At 39.9% G+C, this 24,960-nt stretch overlaps 1 protein-coding gene across 1 annotated transcript; it reads left to right on the forward strand.

Moving 5' to 3' along the window:
- The first annotated feature begins 528 nt into the window (after positions 1 to 528).
- Positions 529 to 7,561, forward strand: ISCA1 (iron-sulfur cluster assembly 1). The gene is made up of 4 exons (XM_014869130.2): positions 529 to 682; positions 2,777 to 2,830; positions 4,537 to 4,642; positions 5,090 to 7,561. Exons 1-4 carry the CDS (start codon positions 602 to 604, stop codon positions 5,236 to 5,238), a joined length of 390 nt encoding a protein of 129 aa, XP_014724616.1. The 5' UTR covers positions 529 to 601; the 3' UTR covers positions 5,239 to 7,561.
- The last annotated feature ends 17,399 nt before the right edge of the window (positions 7,562 to 24,960 follow it).

The following is a 24,960-nucleotide window of genomic DNA, read 5'->3' on the forward strand; positions in this document are numbered from 1 at the left end:
TTCCCGTATCTGCACGGGGCCTAACAAGGAAGCTGGAGACTCTTCATCAGGAACTGTAGTGGTAAAACAAGGGGGAGATTTAGATCAGCTACTAGGAAGAAATTGGTTACTGTGAGGGAGGTGACCCGCTGGAATGGGTTGCCCAGGGAAGTTCTGGATAAGGCCTTGACCAACCTAGTCTAGTGGGAGGCGTCCCTGCCCACAGCAGAAGGGTTGGGAGTAGATGCTCTTTCAGCCCTAACATTCTAAATTAATAAACATTGTTATTCTGTAACCTGTTAACTTGAACCTTGAAGGGCGGTGACAGACTAATCAATCATTAAAGGCTTTCAGAAACCCCGACCCTTTCCACGTGACACGCGAGCGGCTGTTTTGCCACGGCCTCCGCCGGGGCAGCTGAAGGGCAGGGCGGCCTGCCCGTCTTTGCCGCTTATCTTGGCGCGCAGCCCCTGTGCCGGCAGAGCCCGGCCCGCCCGGGCCAGAATGGAGGCGGGGCGCCGGTCCCGGCGTGGAGCCGCCGCCTCCCGGCCCCGCCCGCGGTCCGTGCGCGCTGTCGTCACGGCGTGCGGGCGGTGCTGCCCGTGGCCGAGGGCGCCGGGCCATGGCCTCGTCCGTGGTGCGCGCCACGGTGCGCGCTGTCAGCAAGCGCAGGATCCAGGCGACCCGCGCCGCCCTCACGCTGGTCAGTGCTGCGGGCAGGCAGCGGGCGGGACCCGGGCACCGCGGCAATTCGGGTGCGGGAGCTGCGCCACGGGCCCCTCCGCCCCGGGCAGTGAGGCGGCCCCTGGCTACAGCGGGGCGGGCACGGGGACGGGGACGGGCCGCCCCACCGGGCTGTGCCCGCTCGGCCGGGCAGCGCCGGGCCGGGATCGCCGGCGGCGGTGACCCCAGCGGAGCGGCTGCGGCGGGTGGGCTGCAGGGGGCTCTTCTTCCCCCTTTTGAGAGTTGAGAGGTCGTAGCTCCTTCCTGCTCCTCACCAGTCCCGCTGAGAGGAGGCCCCGCGCTCCGCCGCTCCGTCTGCGGAACCGCGGAGTTCCGGGGCAGCACCGGTGCGGCCCCTGCGAGCGCGGGGCCTTGTCTCATAGACACCCCAAAAAAGAGTATGCGATCAAAATTTTTTGTAAAAAGGTAATGTGTTACCTACCGACTTTGATGCGTAGGTTCTTTCGAAGAAGGCTTTGCATCCTGTTGTTAATAATAAAACGCATGCATTCTTAATAATAGGGGTCGTGCTGGAGAGGCCGAACTTGAAAACGTGATGTTTGGTCATAGGTTGGACTCGATGATCTCAGAGGTGTTTTCTAACCTCTGATTCTGAGAGAGGTCACTGCAGAGAAAAGTACAATCAGTTCCTCGCAGGAACAGGGGCAGACGGAGTGCACACAGTTCAGTCGTTTGTCAGAGCAGGTAATTCCTGCTCAGTAGTGGGTCACAAACAACAAGAGTGGTAGCCGTAATTAGAAAGGACTTTCTACTGCAAGTCTACCTGTTTTGTGTGTTCAGTTCGGCTCGTAGTAAGAACTTCGCATTACTAATGTTTTTTGTCAGTGTCTTAGAAACTTGTGGAGATGTAATGGAAATTTTGACATTTGCGTTGTGTTCTTGCATTTCTGCATCAACTAGATCTGCTGTTAAGTCACAAGTTCCCTTAAGGTTAATGGGGAGAGAGAGTATATCTAACTGTATATCTAACTGATTTTCGTCTGTAATGGATATGTGAAGAAATTTTTACAAGAACAGACCTACTTGATTGAATCATGGTAGTGATTTTGGGGGGGAAAAGTTGTGAAGAAACAACATAGGTCTTGACAGGCTTGAGAGGTGGGCTGATACAAACTTCATGAAGTTCAGTAAAATGAAATGAAAGGTCCTGCACCTGAGTCGGGGCACACCAACAGGTTAGGTGGAGAATGGATTGAGAGCAGCCGTGTCAAGAAGGATTTGGGTCTGATGGTTGATGAGAGGACATGACCCAGCCATGTGCACTTGCAGCCCAGAAAGCCAAACGGGCTGCATCCAAAGCAGTGTGGGCAGCAGGGGAGGGAGGGGATTCTACCCTCTGCTCTGCTGAGACCCCAGCTGGAGCTCTGCTTCCAGCTCTGGTGCCTCCAACATAAGAAGGACATGGAGCAGGTCCACAGGAGGCCACAAAGCTGGTAAGAGGACTGCAGCCACCTCCCTTATGAAGACAGAATCAGAAGGCTGGGGCCATCCAGCTTGAAGAGAAGGTTGTTTGAAGACCTCATGGCAGCCTTCCTGTATCTGCAGGGGCCTACAGGAAAACTGGAGAGGGACTCTTGATCAGGAGCTGTAGTGATAAGACAAGGGGGAGATTTAGATGAGGTATTAAGAATAAATTTGTTACTGTGAGGGAGTTGCAATGCTGGAGTGGGTTGCCCAGGGAAGTTCTGGATGTGTTCAAGGCCGGTTTGGGTAAGGCCTTGACCATCCTGGCCTACTGTCCCTGCCTATGGCAGAGGTGTTGGAACTAGATTATCTTTAAGGTTCTCTTCCTTAACCCAAGCCATTCTGATATTCTAACAGCCAAAACCCCCACTGTTAAGGATTAAGTATTGAATTCTTGAGGTGTCTGTTTGCTGGCAGTGTGGGTGAGGAGAGGAGTGAAGAGGTGGTGTGCTCTATGTCAATTAGGTTGAGCAGACATCTGTTTTACAGAAGTGTGCATCTTGCTGGCATCAACTTTAATACATACAAGCACTTACTGCAAATAAACAAACAAAAAAATCAAATTTATATGGATGCTTTTGTCTTTCAGACCCCTTCTGCTGTCCAGAAGATAAAAGAGCTTCTGAAAGATAAGCCTGACCATGTAAGTGTAGGTGGGGTTAATCTGTAGGGTATGCTAAGATATTAGCACAGCTCATGATTGCATAGCATTTCTGGCTTAGAAGTTTGAACTGAACACTGTTAGAGGTATTTGTCAGAGATGTTGACATCTTTTTTTAGGTGGGGAAATGCATAAGCTTATTTGTATATCCAACTTTGTTTTGTTATAAAATGAAATGCAAGAATAACTGACTGTAATGACATTTCACTATACAGTTATTGTTGAGGTTAATAAAGCTGGAAAAATGTTAGGCTTCAGATATTTTTGAGCTACATTTTAATGAAACCCTTTAGTATGGCATAATAGTGACTTCTGATAGGGAGAGAGCTCTTCAGCTGTTATTATTTAAGTTCTTGTAGTTATTGTAAAGTATGCAATAATAAAGTTATATTCATATGCATTGGAGAACATCTAATTCTTAGGAAACTTGCCAGACAATGTATTTTTTTAAGTAACCATTGTATCACCAAATAATGAGTTTGTCATCTTTTCTTGAGGGAAAGACACACAGAGGCTTCTTTTATAACCATTGTAAAAACAAACATTAGCTTTTTTTACAGTAAGTATTATTTCAAGAAGAATATTTTTTTTGTTAACGAAGGCCATTGTTTATTTTGCTTCCTGCATGTCTGCAGCTACCTAGACTTACTTGTTCTAATGTTTTAAATCATCCTAAGGAAGCTCTGGGCCTACAATTTATATGATCAGTCATTTCCTGACTGTAAATGGCGTTTGCGTTTTCCAACCCATTATTTGTAGCAGTTCCTGTAGAAAAAGGTATTTAGTCTGAAAGGATAAGATCCAGTTTGTCTTGAGAGCCCTTCTTGATGAGAAGTATTACATTTTGATACATTGTTATCACAACATATGGACATAGATAATAAAATTTGCCTCTTCAGTTATGAAGCACTGGTGTGTCAAAGGTGATACAGATACTTCTTAAAGATTCTTACACACAAATAGTTTTCTACTTCGTTAAAACTTCCTGATGTTTTCCTTGCACGGATGCTCTTTTTGCCAGACTTGTTGAATGATGTGAATATTACAAAAATTGACTAAGTTGGCTTTTAAGGCCAGTTAAAACAGTAAACATATACGTATACTTTATTTAGGGAGGGTTTTGCCTCTTGAGACTGGCAGTAGAGGTAATGAAAAATCTAACTATATTTTTCCAAACTTTGATTTAAAGTAAGTTTTCTGATAGTGTCATTATAAGAGTTATGTGATAATCTAGTAACTGCCCTTGTTTTGGCCTCACAGCTTCATAATTATGTTACTGTCTAGAATCTTACCATCGTACCTGAATTAGCATCTGAGTAAACTGTAATTTGAAGTCTCAAAAATAGCTGTCTTTGAAATTTGACTGTCTTTTTGAGACCTGGCTCCTACAGGAGTGCCAATTACTTCATTCATTACTTCATTCATTACTTCAAAAATTTAACATCCTGTAGGGCAGGATCCACTCCAGCAAGCATCAGATTGTTTTTTTACCTCAGCAGCCAAATTTATAAAAGAAAAAAGAAAAAGTTACCTCTTAACTGTTACAGTAATTCACTTTTGCATTTGGGCAGTGGAGAAAAAAAATGTCAGCATTTCATTGTTCTGCATTCTTTTTAACTTGATGTTCTGAATAGGTTTTAAAAAGGAAGTCATGCATGTGGTGGTGGTTTTTGTTTCTTTTTCTTTAGGTAGGTGTGAAAGTGGGTGTTCGTACAAGGGGATGCAATGGACTTTCTTACACATTAGAATATACAAAATCGAAAGGAGACTCTGATGAAGAAGTAGTTCAGGATGGTAAGTTTCTGGTGCAGCAGCACAAGCTTCTGTGGTGGGGGAAACCTGGTCATTTTGAGAGAAGAAATCTATGTTGTCAAAGTTTTCTGCCTCTTGTTGGATTCACAGTCTTTAAGAAGGGTATGAAATAGGTTACTCTCTGTAATGCATGGGAATTGTGTACTAAAGCTGAGGTTCGTTGCCATGTTCTACAGCTTATTTCCCTCTGTGTCATTTTTTTGTCACCTGGCAAAAAAAAAAATTTTCACATGCACACATAAGTAACAGTTCCAGACTTCTGCCAGGCTTCTATAGGTAAAATGAAAACAGTGATTAAAGTGCCCCACATTAGGCCAGGGAAACCAAGGTGTACTGGTAGTCTTTATGCTTAGCTTCCTCTTTTTTTATTACTGGTCAAAAGAGAATTTCAAAGTTGTATGTAATTTCTGGTTTTCTGTTCTTTCCAAGGGGTTAGAGTGTTTATTGAAAAGAAGGCACAGCTGACACTTCTAGGAACTGAAATGGACTATGTAGAAGACAAACTGTCCAGTGAATTTGTCTTCAATAATCCAAACATCAAAGGAACATGTGGCTGTGGAGAAAGCTTTAACATCTGAAATCTCAGGACTACTTCTTTGACTTAGAGCAGCCCAAAACACTTATTGTTATGACTTTCAGAAGCATATGCATTTCCTTCAGGTTTGTAGGCTGCGTAAAGTGGGGATACTATTAAGAAAAATAAACTTAAATATTTGAAAATATAAGCTGTGTATTAAATTCTACCACTGATGTAGTTATGCTGTAATTTGTGATGAATTGGGATTTAAAAGGTAAGAACAGTAAGTACTGCAGTAACATCTCTGTACTTCCACTTGCCAAGGAAATAAAATTTCACTGTTGTTTTTCTCTGTCATTTTCTTTGTCAATCCTACTCATACGTCCCTGTTCAAAACCATTTGAAAGAATACATTGTGCTCTGCTTTGATTTGGGGAAAACAAACCAATGAAAAAAATTGCAACCATTTCTATGTATTTATAAAGATTTACACATAAAAGCTCACAGTTCTTACTTACTTTGTAATTTTCCAGTGCTTTCATCTTTTTACAAGTGCATTTTCTGTTGGTTTATTTTCCCTTAAATTCAGGGAAATAAAAGTGTTGTTCGTGTATTAATATAGTGGTAGGCTATGGTAGTGCCTGTTGTAGAAATGCTTTGAAGAGGGCTAGCCTAATTTTAATTATTTTCCTTTCTTTGTTGAAGGCACAATCCCTTCTGTAGTTGGTCATTTTCAAAGCATGAAGTATCTGGGCACTTGAGGGCTAAAAAGTTATACATAGGCCTTGTTTTTCACATTTCAGTTTTTTTCTTGCCTCAAGTAATTTACAAGGGTGATAGAACTGCTTCCACATTCTCATTTCCCATGTTCACAGAATGTGCTGTGTTTGCACCAAAATCTATGAAAACTTTTATTGAGACACAAATCTCAAATTTCTCATTACTTTTTTTTTTTTTTTTGGAAATCATGCATGCTACTAATTTTGTTAAACTTTGAACACTTTTCCGTAACTCTCTAGGTAGGAGAATTTTTTCACCAAAGTTTATGGTCCCCTCTGTTTGACTCCTGTCTTTGATTTAACTTGATAACAGGAGAAAAAGCATTTTTTAATTAATAAAACCCTTAATATTTCATATTACTTTAAAATTAATCTAAGCGGTAATTAAAATACCATAAAAGGCCACTTTTTCTTTGGAATGTACTTTATCAGAATTTTGGTTTTGTAAACAAATGTCTTTCAAGCTTATACAGTCTTCAGCAGTTCTTCATTGGTGCTGAGACAGAAGTGTAAATGTCTCTCCAGACCTTCCCAAAACCTGGTATGAGAGAGGAACTGTTCCACCCTTTTATCTCCTGATTGTCCAGAGATGACAATGACCTGACCTGCAGCTCAGGTGCTCACTTGTGCAGAGAAGAAGTCACATGTCTGCTTGAGCAACAGATTTGGGCTGGTGAAAATGGTGCAAATAAAAAGTAGAGGGACAGCAGGAGTCTTGTAGGTGTTGAGATGGGAGTGATCTGAGAGCACTAATGCTGCAAATGAAAATCCAGAGGTCATCTTGATGTGGACAGTTGTACCCACATGTCTATCACCAACTGCTGTATATGTAGGATTGCTCTTACATTTTTTTTCTTCCCTCTGCACCTTTTCCCAGGGCAAAGGGAAAAATAAAACTGAAAAAATAAAAAATTTTGCTTCATCTGCTTTATGTAGTGCACAGGAGCAGAAGGTCAGAATTGCTTACAGTCTAGTAGTAAATACTTGAATTCTGGTTTTATTATCACCTTTTGATGTAAAGACACTATTTCCTTCAACATTCAACTGTTGCACACAGTTACTTTATATAGTGATTCAGGAATTAGTGGTAATACACTGGTGAAGTGCTTCTATAGTGGTGTAACTCATTCTTGACAAAAAAACATGGAGTTCGTGTGACATATTTGCATTACATCTAAAATTCTAAAACTCCAAGCTAAGGGCATTTCTTCAGATTGCATTTCTCTGCTTCTTGGTAGAGACAAGACTTGGAATGTGGTGACACTGGTGGTTGCTAAGAGTGCTGGTACTTAACTCATTTAACTTTAGGGTGGAGGGAATTGGTTTGAAGTTTATTACAGACCTGTGGCATGTATAGCAATCCTTTATGTGTATTTGTGTATGCCTTGAATGAAAGTTTGCACTTTTGTACTATGAAGTAATCATCTTAAGTTGTCACCTTACTAAGACAACTAATGCACAATATGTTAAACTTCTGCTAAAGTGCTATTTACAGTTGCATACAAACTGTATAGTTTTGTTGATTGGTCCATGATAATTTTGTGCAACAATGTATGTAGAGTCCTCAATTATAATAATAAATATAGCCTGTTGGTAACCATGAAATATTCCTATCTTGAATGATTTTTTAAAGTAATAAAAAAGCACTGGGGGAGAGAACAGGTTTGTGTGCAGGGATTACAAAGTAGAACACAATGCTATTGTTACCTGACTCAATACTTCCCCAAAATATTCAACATTCAAAGATTATAACAGCATTGAAGTGGCACAGAAATATAAGGCAACAAATTAGTTAACTATGTACATAAGATATTAGTGCATACTGGGAGAGTGTGTTGTTGATGCATAGCCTTCTATTAAAATTCATGACACACTACTCTCAGGGTAAAAGTTCTGGCAGACAAGATGAATAAATTTTGAAGGCTTTCCCATACCAAAAATCATTATGGTGTGTTTCAATGGCTAGATGTTTCCAGGATGAGAGTAAAGGGCATTCTTCACCATTCCACTTCAGTGCTGTATCATAGCACTTAAAATTCTGTAGTGTATTATGTCCGTGACACGTTTGGGGTTTTCTCTTCGATACAGTCTTTGCACCTCTAAAGGTTTCTTTTGCTGTTAGGTGAAGATTCTGAACAATAGAAGGTAAAGTAATGAGTTCTGAGAAAATGTGAGAGGTCGTTGATACAACTGCATATTCACTATGCTAGAGAGAGAGAGAAAAATCCTTCATACAGTCAGGAGCCTGGAAAAGCTTTCTGTTGGGAGTTGTTACAGAACTTGTAAAAAGCCACTTTCTTGCTCAACCAGGTTGGTAGCCTTGTTTGACCAAGTTTTATAGCTCTTTTTGGATGGCTCAAGAAGAAGAATTTGTTTAGGAAAAAATTAAGTAGCTCAATATACAAGTCAACTGGACATCAGGTGATGGACAATATGAATAGGAGCTACAAAGTAAAAAGGATTCAGGGACTGACTTTTCAATGCAAAAGAAACATACTCATTTTTTTAAACTTAATTTCTATATGTTGCATGTTGCTTCTATTGGTTTTGTTGAGGGTTTTTTTGTTATTTTTTTTCTTTCTCTCTTTTTTTTTGTAATTGTAATTGTTAATACCCCTGTTCATTTAAATCAGCATCTTAACCACTATTGTGCTTAACACTGGCTGCCTGGCTGTTCATGACACAAATTTTTTGTGATGCTAAAATTTTGCAGTTTCTTCTTACAGAAGAATTCTATAGTTGTCTGATGTGGCAGAGTGTGCGCCTCTGTCTTCATCCCAAAATAACCCTCAAAAGAGTACTGAAATTTTTAAAAAAAGAATACTTTTAAATTACTTTTTCTCATGACCAATACAGCTTTTTGTCTGTGATCTGTCGGACAGTGAACAGTTTGGGCTAATGTGCACATTACTGCCACTTTTAACACTTAAGATATCCTGCTTCAACATAATGAGGAAAATGTACGTACTTAATGCAATTTTGCATGCTTTTTGGGCTTGAACAGCATTTGAATAGCAACATTTATATGCGATGTCTGGCATTTTTCTTAAAGAGAGGTGCAGCAAGGGAAGATTAACCCCTCAATTTTTGCAGGATCTTCACCCTTACCTTTTATCCTCCCTTTCAGTGGGCTATGCCTCAGCCTGTGCGTGCCTTAGCAGGCAGCTGTGCACCCCGAGCTCCTCACACGAGAACCCAGGGATCTCAGACTCTGTCTAGGGACAGGGTGGCCGGCCCACACAGACTGAATTCCAAGGGCTAGTTCATGGGAACAGATACCTACTGACGCTGGGTGGCAGCAAGTTTCTAGTCCATACGTTTCAAAAGGCAAATCCCATCTTTCCTCATGTCCGTGTTCCAAGTTTCATACTAGATTTCCCAAATACCAGAGTACTTCTGGCTATACAGGTGAAAAGTATTGCTCAGCTCTGCTGTTTGTCTTTCTTGCACTCGGTTCTGGGCTTTATATCTGTTTCTGATACCTGGCAAATGATTGCAGAAATCCAAATTGCCAAACCATTTCCAAGATGGAAAGAAAGCAGAGGAGCTTTAGGACCAGCTTTAGCTTTTGAAGCATAGGAGTTTTTCACCATTCCTCCTCATTTTCACAGCTTCCTACTAAGAGATAGACTGGCATTTTGCTGATACTGGGTTCTGGATATAAACTCAGCAGAGATATACTGTTACAGCTTCTTTAAGTTCTCTTTCTTCTTCATGATCCATTTTATACATGTACCGTAACACAGTGTTCCAGACAAACGACTTTTTTAAACTACTTTTGAACAATTCTATGAATTGAGACATAATACCGAAAATTAGAATTTTTTTTTCATGGAGCAGTTGACATCTGCAGTTTATTACAAACATTTTAAGATATACATATTACATATGAGTTTAAAGGAAATGTACTCACCATTATTGTAGACTGTTTGGGAACATGATTCTTTGTCTCTTCCGTGGTCATGCTTTTATTTTCATACCCAGCCTATGATTATTTTTAATTATCTGTTTAGATTTTAAGATTTTTTCCAAAGATGATTTGTTTGCATTGTATGATAATCAGTTGCTACTGAACTGCAACTTTTATCGAAGCTTCTAGTCTTCAAAAAATTTAATCAACAACAGAATATTCAGAGTCACCCAATTAATATATTTTTGCAGTCCTGCACCATCAGTGTGAAGACTTTCCAATAGGCTTTTCAGGAACTGTTGTCATCCCTCACAAATAACAAAAATCAGCATCAAGGTACCCGTGTTTTCTGGACCAAGCAGACATCTCTCTTCTATACCCTGCAGTTAGCAGTAAGATCTAACAATTGGAATGCTACAGCATGTAACAAACACAGCTTGCTTTCTCATGAGCCTATTATTAGCAATTGTTTGCAAATAGATGCTGAAGAGCAAGATGCTGAATCAATAAGAACAGGAATGAGAATCCCACATAGTTCCATATCTGAAGATGTCAAACAGTTCTCTAGATCAAAGTGAAAAGCACCTGTTGCTGGAGGACACAAAGAAGTTGGTCTGCAAGCCATTGCAAAAACTTACACTTCCTTATGTGTTATTGCCAGTTTTTATGATCCAAGACAAGTATTTCAGGGGGAGGGAGGGGAAAGAAACATTGTGCAAAATGAAACACTTTAGAAAAGAGAAAAGACTCCAGTCAAAATTCAAGACTTCATCCATATCTACATTACACAATTCTGATGGTGAACAATCTGTACTAATAATTATTTATGGATGTTTCAGAGTACTACAAATGGAATTATTCAGGAATCACAGAACAAAAATTAAAAGAAGGAAAAGTCTGAATTCCAAGATCCAGCTTGTTGATATAGGAATTCAGCCATTAGTCAAAGAAACAATTTGTAAGTAATAGAAGCATGAATTATCCAGGATATGAAAAAATACATTTGTTGAAGCAGAAGTAGGCAAACAATCTGCTACATTTATTTATACAAAACAAGATTTTATCCACAAAATCTTGATAAGTATTAAAAATATATACAGGCCCTACAGGCATTTGGGAGCACTTTCAGATCCATGTTCATAGTGGATTCCTACAAGCTTGTTAGTTGCTCCTGACATTGAATTCAGTGTCCTGGATTTTGATGAGATCTGGATTAACACATACAATTTTCTCCTCTTAAAATCATGACACAGTACACCTGCTCTGAAATGTATTAACAAGCTGTTTTTATGAATCTGCTATAGCTAATGGCTTGCATATACTGTGGCCATTTTGTGCAGAGAGGTTACCATACCAGTGCATCTTTAGTTCCACTTGAACAACAAAGGGACAATATGTGCAAAAGCAATACTTTCCAAATTTCTTTCCTCCTCCCCACCTTCATTATTACAAAGAACTTCAGGGTTACAAATAATTTTTTCATCTATTACCCTCTGTGTGTGTATATGCATGAGTGCATGCAAACACCATGGCTAAGCAGAATACCATGGCTCTGAGTGGCCTTCCTGCATAGCCTGGGAAAATCTAAACCATTTGTTTTAGCTCTTGGCTTCTCAGATACAACATCAAGTCTTCAAGGAATGATTTGATGGAGGCAGTATATTTTCCACTGTTGCACTACATTTGGGTAGGTGAGTCATCACCTGAAGACTGCCATAGCATCCACGCCCTTACATCCCTCAAGGAGCTGACAACTGTTCAGGCAGCTGGTTTCAGTTGGTTCTCACACTACCTAGACAGTTCCTCAGAGGCCAACAGTAACAAAATCAATACCTTGATGACAAAAAAGGCTTTAACATGGTGACAGACTGAAACAAGCTGAAATCAGATCTGTTTTTTGTTTCAAATAGCAGATGCAACATAGCCAGCGTCAGTTCAAACCCGTCTTCTTGGACCTGCCAGCAACTCACTCTTGTAAGAGTATGCAGTTGTCAAGTGCTGACATTTGGCCATTGGCTTCATGACTGAGACTGGCAAGATGAGTGCCAAACAGTGATTATATATGAATTATTTTATCTCATGACTTTATAACCAGTAAAAATAACTCTATTCACTCCAGAGAAAGCAGAAGTAGGAGCACTTTTTCTATTTTTCTGCTTTGTTTTTTTCCTTTGTTTCTTTTTCCTTCCAAGAAGTAGCAACAACAAACAGTATAGGCATTTATCAAGTGTAGATATCTCACTGAAAGTGTTGGGTACTGAGCACCACTTTAAATTACAACATATAGAGGTCAGTGTTCTACCTTGTTACAATGTACTACCACTTATTCTAGGGAAAATGTTGTAATATATATACGTATATGTTAAAATAATATGTATGTGTTAAAATAATATTTCTTTTTGCCAGTGTCAGAAATACCTATGTGATCTTCCATAGTCTGAGGAGATTGCAGTGGAAAATTTGACAGCAGGTGAAGATAAAAGAGACATTAAAAACTTTTTTTAAAGAAGCAATTTACAGATCTTTCAAGATACTAGAAGGAACAACTCAGAAGGCATGCTATGTTGTCTCTTTGATTTTTGAGTATTCAATAATTTTTTTCTGTTTATCCTTCATATCCTGTTCTGCATCACAAATGTAAATGGAAAATATTGCAGTTCAGCAGAGAAAGCAAATAATGTTGAAGTGCTGTGGGCAATTTAAAAAGTCACCATTATTTTTAATTATTCTTCAGACTGTAGTAGGAGCTGGAAATTGAATGGGAAGCATGACCTTCTCACGTTGTACTAACACAGCAGAACAATATGACTCTCCCAAGTGTTTTAGTGTTCCTTAAATGTGGAGCAGCTGGAGGAAAACATAAACCTTCAGAAAAATAATTTGCTTATATCTCTTTGTCTCTACTGGAACATAGTATAAATGAAACGTAGTATGCATTTTTCTGTTCAGTGTAATTCCTAGTCTAGAGAGACAAGCTCAGTTAGCTGCTGTCTGACATATCCCTGGGCCAGATGTGGTCTTGAGAGTAGGTGTGTTCTACAATAACCATCCCACTTAACTAACTAGGTTGTGCTCTGCTCAGATTAAGGAACTCAAGTCTGCCCTTCCTCTTCTCTCATCCTTTCATTTCTCTCCTTATTTTTGCATATTCAGCTCTCTCTATGTATTTATCCATTTTCTTCTACCCTCTTTACAGACAATGTCTTAGTCTTTTTTTGATCATTTTTCCTCTCAATCTACTCTTACTGGTCATGAAGAAGTCCTTGTGTTGAATGCCAAGGAACAGTCCTTTACTTTTTTTCAGGAATACATATCCCAGTTGTATTCCTCCTTTCTCTTCAATTCTCTTTTAACTCATCAGACTATCCTGTTTTATGACAGAATTTCCCCAGTCCTGATTACAAAAGAGATCTCTCTGCCTGATCCACAAAATGTCTCCAAGTGTTAGCAATACCTTTGTTTTTCCTGGTTGCCATGGCTAACCAATTTGTACAGAGGTGTTGCTTCAGCAGAGTCTCTTTTCTTTCTGGGTACCCAGAAACAACTTCAGGCTACTGGGAGGTTGATCCATTGCTGGGATCTTCCTGGTAACTGCACTCTTTATCTCTCTACAACATGCAAACGAGTTATTCCTTGGAGACATAAATGACTGTTCAGCACAGTGATGAAAACAGTTATTTCAGCAATCATGTTCCTGCTGCACAGGATGGTGTTTATGGAGATACCTGAGAAAAAGAATGCTAAGCTCCCTTAGCTGCCATCACTAGCTGCTCTCTCAGCTGAAATCCCACTGGGTGAGAGCTGTGTAGGAATTTCTCCAGAGAATTACTCTAAAGCTATAAAGTATTTTCTCAGATGCATAAGTGGTATGATACAAAGCAGAGTGAAAACCTCAGCTGGTTTCTACTTTGCTCAACTTTAATTGTATCCCCACACAAAGGCCAGCAGCTAGGTGGTGAAGTGTTGCTTTGTAATTTTTTTGCTTTTGGTTTTTTTTTCTTTTTAATTAACAGATCCGAAACCCCTCGAAGTTAATGAAAGCCTCCAGGCTTCAGTGAACTTTTGGATTAGGATCATTAAGTGTGAAATGGATTCCTTCCGACTAGGAAAGATAGCTATTCAGTGAGAATTCTGGCTATTTTCTGATAATAACTGTTCCTGCTTTAGAATTATAGTTTGAAAGGACACATCGCTAGATTTCCCAGACATGTGTGCTCCCCAGACATGAGAAGGAGCTTCCTGAAAAAAAAAAATGTAAAAAAGCGTTCTAGCTGCAAGATAATTATATCCATTTGCTGTAGAAATTACTTATTTTAAAGAAGGAGGTGTTTTATTGCTGCCCAAAGGCAAGGCTGTGCCTTAGCTCCTGCAGACTCGTATCTCTCCCTGATATTGGTGTAACACTGGAGAGTCCTTCCCTTGCAAAGTGATCTAGTGAATCATAAAGCAAAAGACCTCTGACTCCTTCCGCATATAAATCCACACGCAAAACATGAATCCTACATCTCTTTAGATGGGTTCATACTGCTGGAGTGAAATATGTAACACAAATTAAAGCTTTGTAGATCTTTGAGCAAGTGCTTCTAAAACAAAAGAAAACCAGTGCTTGTGTTTCAGTGGTAGCATTCTCATACTTGATCACGGTCTTACCTAATTTGAAAGGATTCCTAGTGTAAAACAGGAGATCAGATTAAGCTGTCTTTATTAATTATGTTAAAAAAATCACAGACCAGCTCAACCAAATGTTGTTCAAGAGCCTTTGGAGAAGCTCCTGAAGGGAAAACAAATGAGAATTAGGAATGCACTCTAACCTGTGTTTTGTATAAATGTTCTCATAGTAAAGAATTTAACTCAAATTATTCTAAAATCTTTGCTGAAACTGAGTAACTGAAAGTTTTTTAGGAGAATTATAGCTTATTTTTTCAAATTTTCAGTATCTACTATGCCTATTGAGGAACAATTGGAACTATTACTCCTCACCTGTAGCTGTCTTTGTTAACAGATGTGAGACTTCAGCTTTCAGTGATGGTTGTGATGTTCAATGTTTAATTTTGAAGTGCTTTATTCCACCAAGGTGCTGGAGCTGGCTGAATGCACCCTTCCTGTTCACTGCAGGAGGAAACCTTGCTGTCTAATGCGAGCCTGAATTCTGCTACAGAGAAGATGATTAAAAATTACATCTTAAACCTCTGCCCTCTGTTCCCTCTCCTCCCCCAAATAGCTCTACTCGGGTTTTCTTTAACTCTCTGACATTTCAGACTTGAAAGTGTGGATTCTAGTGAAACAAATAGAATCCGTGAAAACGGCAGGGAGCGGGTGAGGGTGGGGGGTTCTGTCCTTTTATGGCTGCTACTATCTCTGATCCAACAATGCAGATGCACCAGTTTTATTTGCTCTGTGATCAGTACTGTAACAGCATGAGTTACTAGAAAAGGCTGAGTTTCAGCGGATTGTTTATTATCTCATCTGAAGCACAGCTTCACTGTGCAATTACCACGGAGTCAACAAAACACCGGGCTCTTTTGTGAATTATTTATAATACACAAAGAACCAGGGGCATTTCTTACATTGGAAAGAAGGGATCCATCCCCACCAGGACTTTATAATCCTTACTGATGTCTTTCTTTCTCATTATGTTTTAAGAGTAAGGTGCAGCAGCAGGGTGATGCAGCTGGAGTTTGGCTCTTCATAGAGCAGAGCAATGAAGCTGGTGAAGAGTCTGGAGCACAAGTCTGATGAGGAGCAGGTGAGGGAGATGTGGTTGTTTAGCCTGGAAAAAAGAAGGCTCGAGGGTGACTTTATGACTCTTTACAACCACCTGTAAGAAAGGTGTAGCCAAGTGGGGATTGACCTCTTCTCCAAAGCAGCAAGTGACAGGACATGAGGAAATAGCCTCAAGCTGCACCAGGAGAGGTTCAGGCTGGACATCAGGAGGAATTTCTTCATGAATGAGACTGTTAAACATTGGAATGGACTGCTCAGGCAAGTGGTGGAGTCACTATCCCTGGAAATGTACAAGAAATGACTGGACATTCCACTTTGAGCCGTGGTCTAGTTGACAAGGTACTTATCAGTTAAAGGTTGGGTGTGATGATCTCAAAAGCCTTTCCCAACTTAAAAGGTACTGTGATTTTTATGTGGAAGAGAAATTATTTGCCTAGTACAGATTTGCTACAATGTCTATCAAGTTACAGGGTCGATTTATCCTAACATATAACAGATTTCTACTGCTTGTTAGTTTGTGTGCCTAGTTCTGGGGTAAGGGTTGGCTGTGGCAGTGCCTGACAGTGTTCCCTTACGTTCATGCATGCTGAATGGGGGGGCTAACTGGCTTTCCCCAAGCTCTTGTAAACAGACACTTGGTGACTCAAGCTGTGATCATGAAAAGAGCAAAGTAAGAGATAGTTTCAAAACTTTTACAAGGTAATATAGTTTTGTTGTTGTTGTTGATTATTTTCCCACTGTGGAAATCAGTATTCTCGTCCTGTTAATTTAAGCTTGTAAATTTGGGTTTTCTATCATGTAGCTTGATGTTTCTGTTGTGTTATATGTTTACATATACACACACTGGACAACTACCACCTTACAAGCATTAGAGACATTGTAAGAAACAAATACATGCATGGAAGCTCAAATATAGATACTGCTTCCTGAGGTCACACAGATGAAGTAACACGGCTGGAAATAACATTCAAGAACTATTGGCTTTAGTCTCTTCATTTGTGCCTTGTAAATAATCCATAGTTCCAAAGCAAATACAAATTCTCCCTCTCTTGCATTCTTGATCGAGAAGTCCCTGTGCATTGCCAAAGCACCATGAGCAGAACTACATGTAAATGGCTGTCTGAGTTCACAGTTGTAAATTCTATGTAATGCAGGTGCAAGACCTTGACTGTGGTTTCCCAAGGCACTGCAGAGAATAGACTCAGAGAGTGTAGCCAGTTGAAAAAAGCATGAAGCAAAAGTCAGGAGTCGGAGACGTGGCATAAGCCATAGCAGATACAGCAAGATGTGAGAAAGCACAACTGCTAGGCTGTGCTTCAAATTGCTTAATGGGCTTTATCTAGAGGTGAATGACTAAATTTGAATCAAGACACCTCAAGACAGTCCGGATTTTCCTTCCCATGTCTAATGGCAATCTCACAGAAAGCAGACACAGAAAAATGTTACAGGTCTGCCTAGGAAATCCCTCTTTTCTTTAAAGTTTAAGAGATTTCTTTTTCCTGACAAGATGGTTTTGTTACAAGGGAAGATTGTGAAAATCTCCTTCTTTCTGTGATGGCTGTGTAATATTAGCAGCATGAGTAGCACACAGATCACACTCAGCAGTAAGACTGCAGGCTTGGAGTACTGCTGAGCAGCCATTGGTGGGGGGAAAAGTGAGAACTTGTTTGTGCTCTCCCTTTGTCCTGGAGTATACTGGAACAGGCAAAATGCTGTTGGCAGGAGCAGCTTGGGAAATGGTTCTCAAGTTTGTAATTGCTTGTACATGCAGCTTATACCAGGGTCTTAAAAATTAAATTCACACTATTAGGGAGAGAAAAAATCAAGGCAATTAGTTCCTGCTTACTGCTCCCCAGGCAGCAAAAGAAATGGTCTGTACTGAGCTATGCTCCAGTGGGTTGTCACAGTCTTAGTTGCAGTATATTATTCCAAACACATTATTTTTAGACCCTTCAAGTCTATAAAGGCCTACGGATGTTGTCTCAGGGCCAAGTCTGGCTGCACTTCTAAAAGTGGTATCCACAAAGAGCTATTCAGGGTAGTGCAGGGGGTGACATGCAGATCTGATGCAGCTCTAGTCTATTTTGGGACAGCTGTGCTTTTCTGTGCTGCGGAGATGCTAGCTCATGAAAGGTGCTTGTTTATTGTCAGACCTAAGGCAGGCTATGGCTGTACAGAGGACTGTGAGTTTACTTCAGGAATTAGACATGGCATGCCGTAAACAGGCAAAAGGTAACAGACCCTGTTCACAGTTATGTTTCAAATGTCCCACAGATTCCTCTTCCAAGATACAGCAGCAGTATTACATCACTGTGCCACGGGTGATCAATTTTTCACTGCTGCTCCAAATAGTCTTTTGCTGTCTGTTTCCTATACAAATTCAATAATGGAATTAGCACTGCTAGCATTACACTTTCCACTACTGCTAGTATCTGTATCATTAGTCCCCATGAAATAATTTAATCTTTTGGAGACATGATGGAACATATTACTAAACAGTACCTCTTCTCAAGGAAAACTGCAGCCACTGGGGAAGAGAACAGGTGCAGATATGTGTTAATTTCTGTCATCACAAAGAAGGTGGTAGAAGCAGGAGCAAGGGATTATTTATACTAAAGTCCACATCTCTTCAGCTATCTGAAAACAACAAAGCAATCCAGACAGAACATTATTTAACATAGAGGCTTTGATGGGATCTTGTCATGGTGGATGCATACTTTCCCAACAGCTCTACTGGCTGCCTCAAGCGTATCAAGAGAGGAGGTACAAAAAAGAGATCCAGAAAAGCACGAAGACCAAAAAGAACTTGGAGACAGTCAATTTGCAACAATTTACCCATATACATAGAAACCTAAACTGTTGTTTTCACATGCTTTAAAAGCAAAGGATCCAAAATCATATCTCATGGTTCTGATACAAAGTTTTTTAGAGGCCTGAGATACCTGGAAAGCAAAGTAGCACTAACATCCTTTGTGAAGAGATGGCAATGACATTGTGAGCTCTCCAAAAGCCACCATCTTCTTTCCTATCAGTATCTCAATTCTTGAATCAGAGAGTTCTACAAACAAAATAGTAGTAATTTTGTGGTGGTGGTGGCATAGATTCGAGTGCTGGGTTTTGGGTTGAGTTTGGGTTTTCTTGTTTGTTTTTGTTTTTGTTTGTTGGTTTGGTTTTTTTGCTTTAGTTTCCTTGTGTGCTTGTTTGTTCACAGCTGGTGGTGATAACCCTTGCAGATGTAAGCTTTGACACTTCACCCAGAAACAAAGGGCAAAGGAAGCTCCCAGAAGGCTTGATGCCCTCTCTCTTACACATACACTCAACTTTGGAAAGCCTTGTTTCATAAGTGTTATGTTGGTTTAATGTCTAGGGAGATTGTGACCACCAATGTATCATGCAACCATAGCTGTGTCAATCAGGGTCAGCAGAAATGTAAGGAAACTACCATTTTCAATTAGGAGGTCAGTATTTATTTTTCTATAAGAATGGGTAAATTTTTATATTTGTCTAGAACAGTCTACAGCCCAGGGTCTCATTGCTGCTTTGGTGAACAGCTAGTAGTAGAACAGAGTCATGTTTGAAGATCCTGAAAAGGTTTTTTTCACTGTACATTATTCACTTCTACGGTCTTTATGCAGAAGCTGTCAGGCAGTTTAGTAAACACTGAAATCTTCTTAACATTAGACTGAGGATAAAATATGACAATTCAACAACCGGTTGTCTGAAGACTACTGTCAATCATTGTGCTGAGTCTTACAATCATCTTAATTTTGTCTCCCCTCTTTGTCAGAAGGAACAGGAAGGATGTGTTCTGCTAACAGCAGCAAAGTAACTATGACGGATATAACTCAGTGGTGCATTTTGACATAGAAAATTTTGAGTGTTTGCTCAAAGTTTTTTTAGTATTTTTATAGATCAGCTTGTTGAGCTCATGTGTTTAAACATGTACATGAGTGCTCTCTCTTTCAAGAAATTCAATATAATTAAGAAAATCTGACAGACATCTAGACTACGTGTTTGCTACCATCTGGTGGCTATCTTCACACATGGTATTTTTATTTGCTAATGATTTCTGTCTCTTCAGGTAACAGCGGTGCAAAATTTATTTTTAATGGGCCTGTTGTACAGTAATACTTGCACGTTTGCAGAAGTGAAAGACTGTCACGGAGGCTGTGTCTAGTCTGAAACTTCAGGATTTGCTGCGGTACCTGTCTTTTTGGGGTACAAAAGGTGCAAATGTTGTTGATGTGATGTATTTCAAGGATGATGCTTTCTTATTCCTGCTGCTGTTTTGGAAGTGTAGAAATACCATTTGTTCAATTTCAGTGGCATCCTGCACATACCACCTTGGAGCTGCTGACAAAAGGAGATTTGACACAGGTAGCCAGGGAGTTAATGCTGGCAGCAGTCTCAGCAAGAATGGATAATTAGCCAGCAGCCCTAGTGGAAATACTTTGCTTTGTCTTGGTGCTAAATCACTGGTAAGGCTGTTATTCTGTACAAGCTCCCTGTTTTGACCCATAAGGTGACAAATCTGTTTCACACACAGACACTTGTGTCTCTCAGGCATCAGTCCCATAAAATACAGCATTACTTCCACGTTAACAAATACCACTGTATGAAACTTATGCTTTGAGCCTCTGTAAATTCAACAGAATATACTTTTTCCTTTGTCTTACTACTACTGAATGTATAGGTAGACTGCCTTTCTGGATACTTCTCAGTTTCCCACCTGCATTTCCCAAGTACTTATAGCAATTCCCACATAACATTCATAATTGTTTTTCTTTTTGCTCTCTACCTGCAAATGTAGCACATGTACTTGTATACAAGGTAGTGCAGAATTCACATAAAGAGGTGTAAATAAGCCTGTGCTTTATTGACACCTATGGTGGTGCATTCCCTCTTCTCCCCCCTTCCAGGCTGCACTGCAAATTAAGAAATGCTTTTTAGGCCTCAGCCTTGGAAACAGCACCTGGGCTCAGCTCTTCCCAAGCTTTATCAGGAACATGGTCTGCTCCCAGCAACTTTGTCTAAGGAGCTTCTGTTTTCGTTATGAACAGCCTTGGAAAGTGTTTTTCTTGCCTCAATGGCACAGCATTCCTCTTCTCACACATTCAGAGAAAGAGCCAATCCAAACTGTGGCCAGGATGAAACATTATGATTAAAGCCCACTGTCTTGAGACCCTATAAGGAGCAGTCCAAATGAGACCCTCTGAGCTCTCCTGGACCTCAGTGGGCTGTGACCAGCAGTCTCCCTCTCAGAGGAACACCTCTCCGAGCCAGTGAACTCTCAAGTTTGCTACACTTGGAGAATCGCTGAACAGCAGTGAGACTTGGGCTGATGTCCCCACTGCTCAAGGCCTGAGCCTTCACCTGTCAGGAAACGCAAAAGCAGCCAAAGTGAGTTTTTCACTGACCTCCAAGAGGAATTTTTCACAGATACCTTGCTTGCACTGACTCTTCGTGTCTGTGTTGCATGCATGTGCGCATATGCTAGAACAAATCTGAGAGAAATGCTGCTTTCTTTTATATTTAAGTACCTGGTAACTTAAGCCTATAAGTAAGCTTGTGACTTACAACCTAAATGCTGATATGTGTTGTTCTTTTGCTAAGTTGCTAAGAATAACTTCGAAGTTCTAAATTATTTAAATGCTGCTAAGAGCTATTCCTCTGTTAAAATTGTTAAGGTTGCATTAAAAATTAAGTTTGAGGTATCATTTAAGTTAAATGTTCCTTTGTTAAATTATTAGGTTTAAGGTATAAGTTAAGTTCAAGTACTGTTAAGTTTGAGTGCTAATAAGGTTTTAGTCTGCATTCCTTTCTACCCTTGGCCTCACTGTCCTTTGTCACACAGACTTAAATACACCTACACACCCCCCCACACCCACCCCCCTGCCCACATACACACCCTTAGGTAGCTCTCTATTAATTTCTCTTTTTATTTTGGATTTTTTATGGTTTTGTTGTTGCCTGTTTTTCCTTGCTGTGCCTTAAGTGTCTTGCAAGTAGTAGAGTGAATCTTGCCAGTGGATTTTGTCATGATGTCACTTAATATTAAATCTGGCTTTTGCTGATTGCAAAATGATACTGTAAGTGATCTCAAACATTCATTTGTAATAACACTGAAGCCCTGTATACCAAGATGCACCACTGGAGCTAGAATACTGTGGCTCTCAGGTAATTTCACATACAGTCTATCATTAAATTACCATATCCTCTTATGAAATGTGAACTCTGGCACTAAGAAGTGAAAAAATGATCCTTATATGTTTTATCTTCCTATAAACTAAGTGAGGCAAGTTAGCCAAAACTGCATTCAGTTACCATATCAGTTAACACTGCCCTTCGCTGCAGAATTGCAGTTTTGTATTGCTGACGGTTGTTCTAGAAAATATCACTGTTTCAAGATCCAGGGAGAATTTGTTCAACCTTTTAAACCCTGATTTATGTATGGGACTAGCCTTGTGCTATCCCTAATAAGTTAAGCCTCTCAGTGCCCTCATTTGGTGAAAATAGCATTACAGTTCTGACTCACTGAAGAACAGAGAAGACTGATTTGCTCTTTAATTGCACAGCAGAAGTCAGGCTATGTCCTTCACCCTATGAATTCCAGTCAAACAGTCCTAAGTTTTACAAATATCAGCTCACGTTCTAGTAAAACCAAGTTCAGCCTGTAACCTGTGCATGGCGCTGTACACATATGCACAAGGTTGTAGCAAATGCTTGCAAATCTGGCATCCTTCATCGCATATACAACTGATATCACATAAAGTTGTCCATCCATCTAACAACCAGAGAAAATAATGTGTTCCATTTCTCTTACTGGCTTACACATCTGGAAGCCAAAAGATGTTTAAAATAAGTCTTATTTATAAGGGTCTTTTACTTATCATTTTTAAGAGAAAAGAATGACTTGATTCTGATTCTATAAGTGTCCAAGGTGAACCATCAAGACAAAATACAGCCATTGCCTACAGGTAACATTTTTCCCAAGAAAATGGCATCAACCTATATGGAAGATTAACATCAATCAATAAATCTCCTAATGCAACATTTAGAGGCACCTCACATATGAAAAACCTATTTCCCAGAATAGGGCAAGTTAGGCCAAATACCAAAGACGCATCAAGAAAAAGAAGTCAATCAGTGAAGCTGAAGTTCATCTGGTAAAGATCCAGCTCCCCAAGTCAACATGTTCCTTTCTAAGGTGGTGTTTTACTGCCCTTACAGGAGATGTTGATTTTGTTCTAGCAAGACCAGCCTGCCTAACTGTAATTCCTACAGTAGGTCTGGATTTTCCATGAAGCTCTTCTTTCACATATCACAGCACATTGAGCATTTTCTCTGAATGAGGCAGTGCAGTTAAGCAAGACACTTGAGGCAACTTCTGCAGACCTGAAGAAGCCAGAAAAATGTTGCCATTTGCAGAAGTTAAGCCCAGGGGTAACATACAGAATTGCTCGGAGAGAGCACAAAAAATCTGTGAAAGGAAAAAAAAAAACTGTTATCATTGTGCTTCAGTAATACAAGACTGCTGTAAGGTTCCATTTGACAGTTCCTTTAAGTATCCTTGTAGACGCAAACTGTTCCCTGTTTCCTAGTTATTTCTTGTTTTGGTTGTAAATGGCTTCTTTTGATGTAACATGACGAAGTGATTACCTAAGTAAGAACTTTCTGTGTCTGAAAATGCACAGATCAGTTGGAACCTAGATAAAACTCTCAGAAAGTTTTCTTTTAAAATGGAAGTAGAAAATACCACCTAATATTGTTACATATACGCAAAAACTTATTCCAGCTTCCAATTAGCAATGAAATTACATCTCAAAACAAAGCACAGTACATAAATCAAGTTCTAAAGAGTAAGAGCATTAAAATTCTACTAGGTGAATACTAGGCATGCTGCTTAACCGAGTGAATAGTGACGTCAATTTCTGCAATACACATACCAGAATTTTCTTACCTCATAAGTGCATTTCAAAGCTTATTATATTCATTAGTTTGTGAAAGAGTTTGGGTTTTTTTCAGTGTTTCAGCCTGTACTCATTTTACTTCAAGATTTTTTGGATATAAATTTTCAAGGCCAAATGACATCACTAAGGTGTACATCCTGAATATGCACAGAAGTGAATATGCACACCACACTCTTAGTAAAAATATATATGCACACATGTGCAGAAGAAGAAAAATCACACATATTACTTTTTGTCTGCTATTGAGAAAATTGTTGCAAATATGATCTTTCAGATCCTCTAATATGCTCAGTACCTCTGAAGCATGTAACATGGATTTAAAATGTCCACATCTGAAAGCAGAAGACAGGAGGCAGAAGACATCATCCATCTTTCAGCTGTTGTCTTCAGCATCTCAGCCCCCTTTGGTTTTGGCATTTCGCTCTTGGTGAAATTTGAAAAAAATCAAAATAACAAAAAATCTCCACTGTTACTCTTTCATGATAATTCAAAGGTAGGATCCTCAAATGCTACAGTGCATGACATAGCATGGATAAAGCATGTCAACAGTAGACAAAGATGTCTGGCAATTTAAGTTAATGGTATATAGAAAAAAGAGAACATATTAAAGACTGAACTTCATTTTATACTGTGGGAAGTTAGACTGTGGTTTCTTCATAAGTAATAGTATAGTAAAGCAGTTGACCTAACTCTCACCAACACACGACTAATGTCTTTCTTGAATAATTTGAATTTTTGTTCCTCTGCTATCTGAAAATGATTTTCTGAAATTAATTTTTACATGGTATCCAGAGGGTAATTTCACAAATGAAGAAAGCAGAAGCAGAGGCATACTGCAGATCAATGTCTGGCTTCATGGCTGGTGCCATCAAGAAAGCTTTGGCATTTTTGGCAATGGATTGTACTCCCACAACTGTAACCTGTTAGGGAGAGATGCGATCTGCTTGTTTAAAAAGGGAGAGAAAATCTTTGGCAGAGACCAGCCAACTTGGTGAGAGGAGCTTTACACTGAAGGGCTTGTGGGGTCCAATGGGGCAATACTTATTCCATTGCTTCTTCCTGGAGAGTGGGCCAACCAGTGCTACCTTGGCCTCCTCTCAAGATGAGAATCATAGGGCTAATCACATCAAGGGTGTGTATTGTTATGGGGAATCCAGTTACAGCTCTTCTAGGGAACCTGGATGATCGATTATCTCCCTGATATGCCTGTACACAAATGCAAAGAGCATGGGGAATAAACAAGAACTAGAAATCTCTGGTCATGTGCCAATGTAGGGCCATTATCTCATTGCATTTGCAGAAATACAGGGCCATTATCTCATTGCATTTACAGAGATACAGTGGGATAGCTCATGTGACTGGAATGTTGTCTTGGATGCTTGTGTACTTTTCAAAAAGGA

This window comes from Sturnus vulgaris, chromosome Z, assembly GCF_052056855.1.
Source record: "Sturnus vulgaris isolate bStuVul1 chromosome Z, bStuVul1.hap1, whole genome shotgun sequence".
Lineage (NCBI taxonomy): Eukaryota > Metazoa > Chordata > Aves > Passeriformes > Sturnidae > Sturnus > Sturnus vulgaris.

Bases quoted from the DNA above. Each gene is read 5' to 3' on its own strand.
- ISCA1 (XM_014869130.2), top strand. From the start codon at position 602: ATGGCCTCGTCCGTGGTGCGCGCCACGGTGCGCGCTGTCAGCAAGCGC. The intron at 2,831-4,536 runs GTAAGTGTAGGT...CTTTTTCTTTAG, and splicing joins TGAAAGATAAGCCTGACCAT to GTAGGTGTGAAAGTGGGTGT. The intron at 4,643-5,089 runs GTAAGTTTCTGG...GTTCTTTCCAAG, and splicing joins TGAAGAAGTAGTTCAGGATG to GGGTTAGAGTGTTTATTGAA.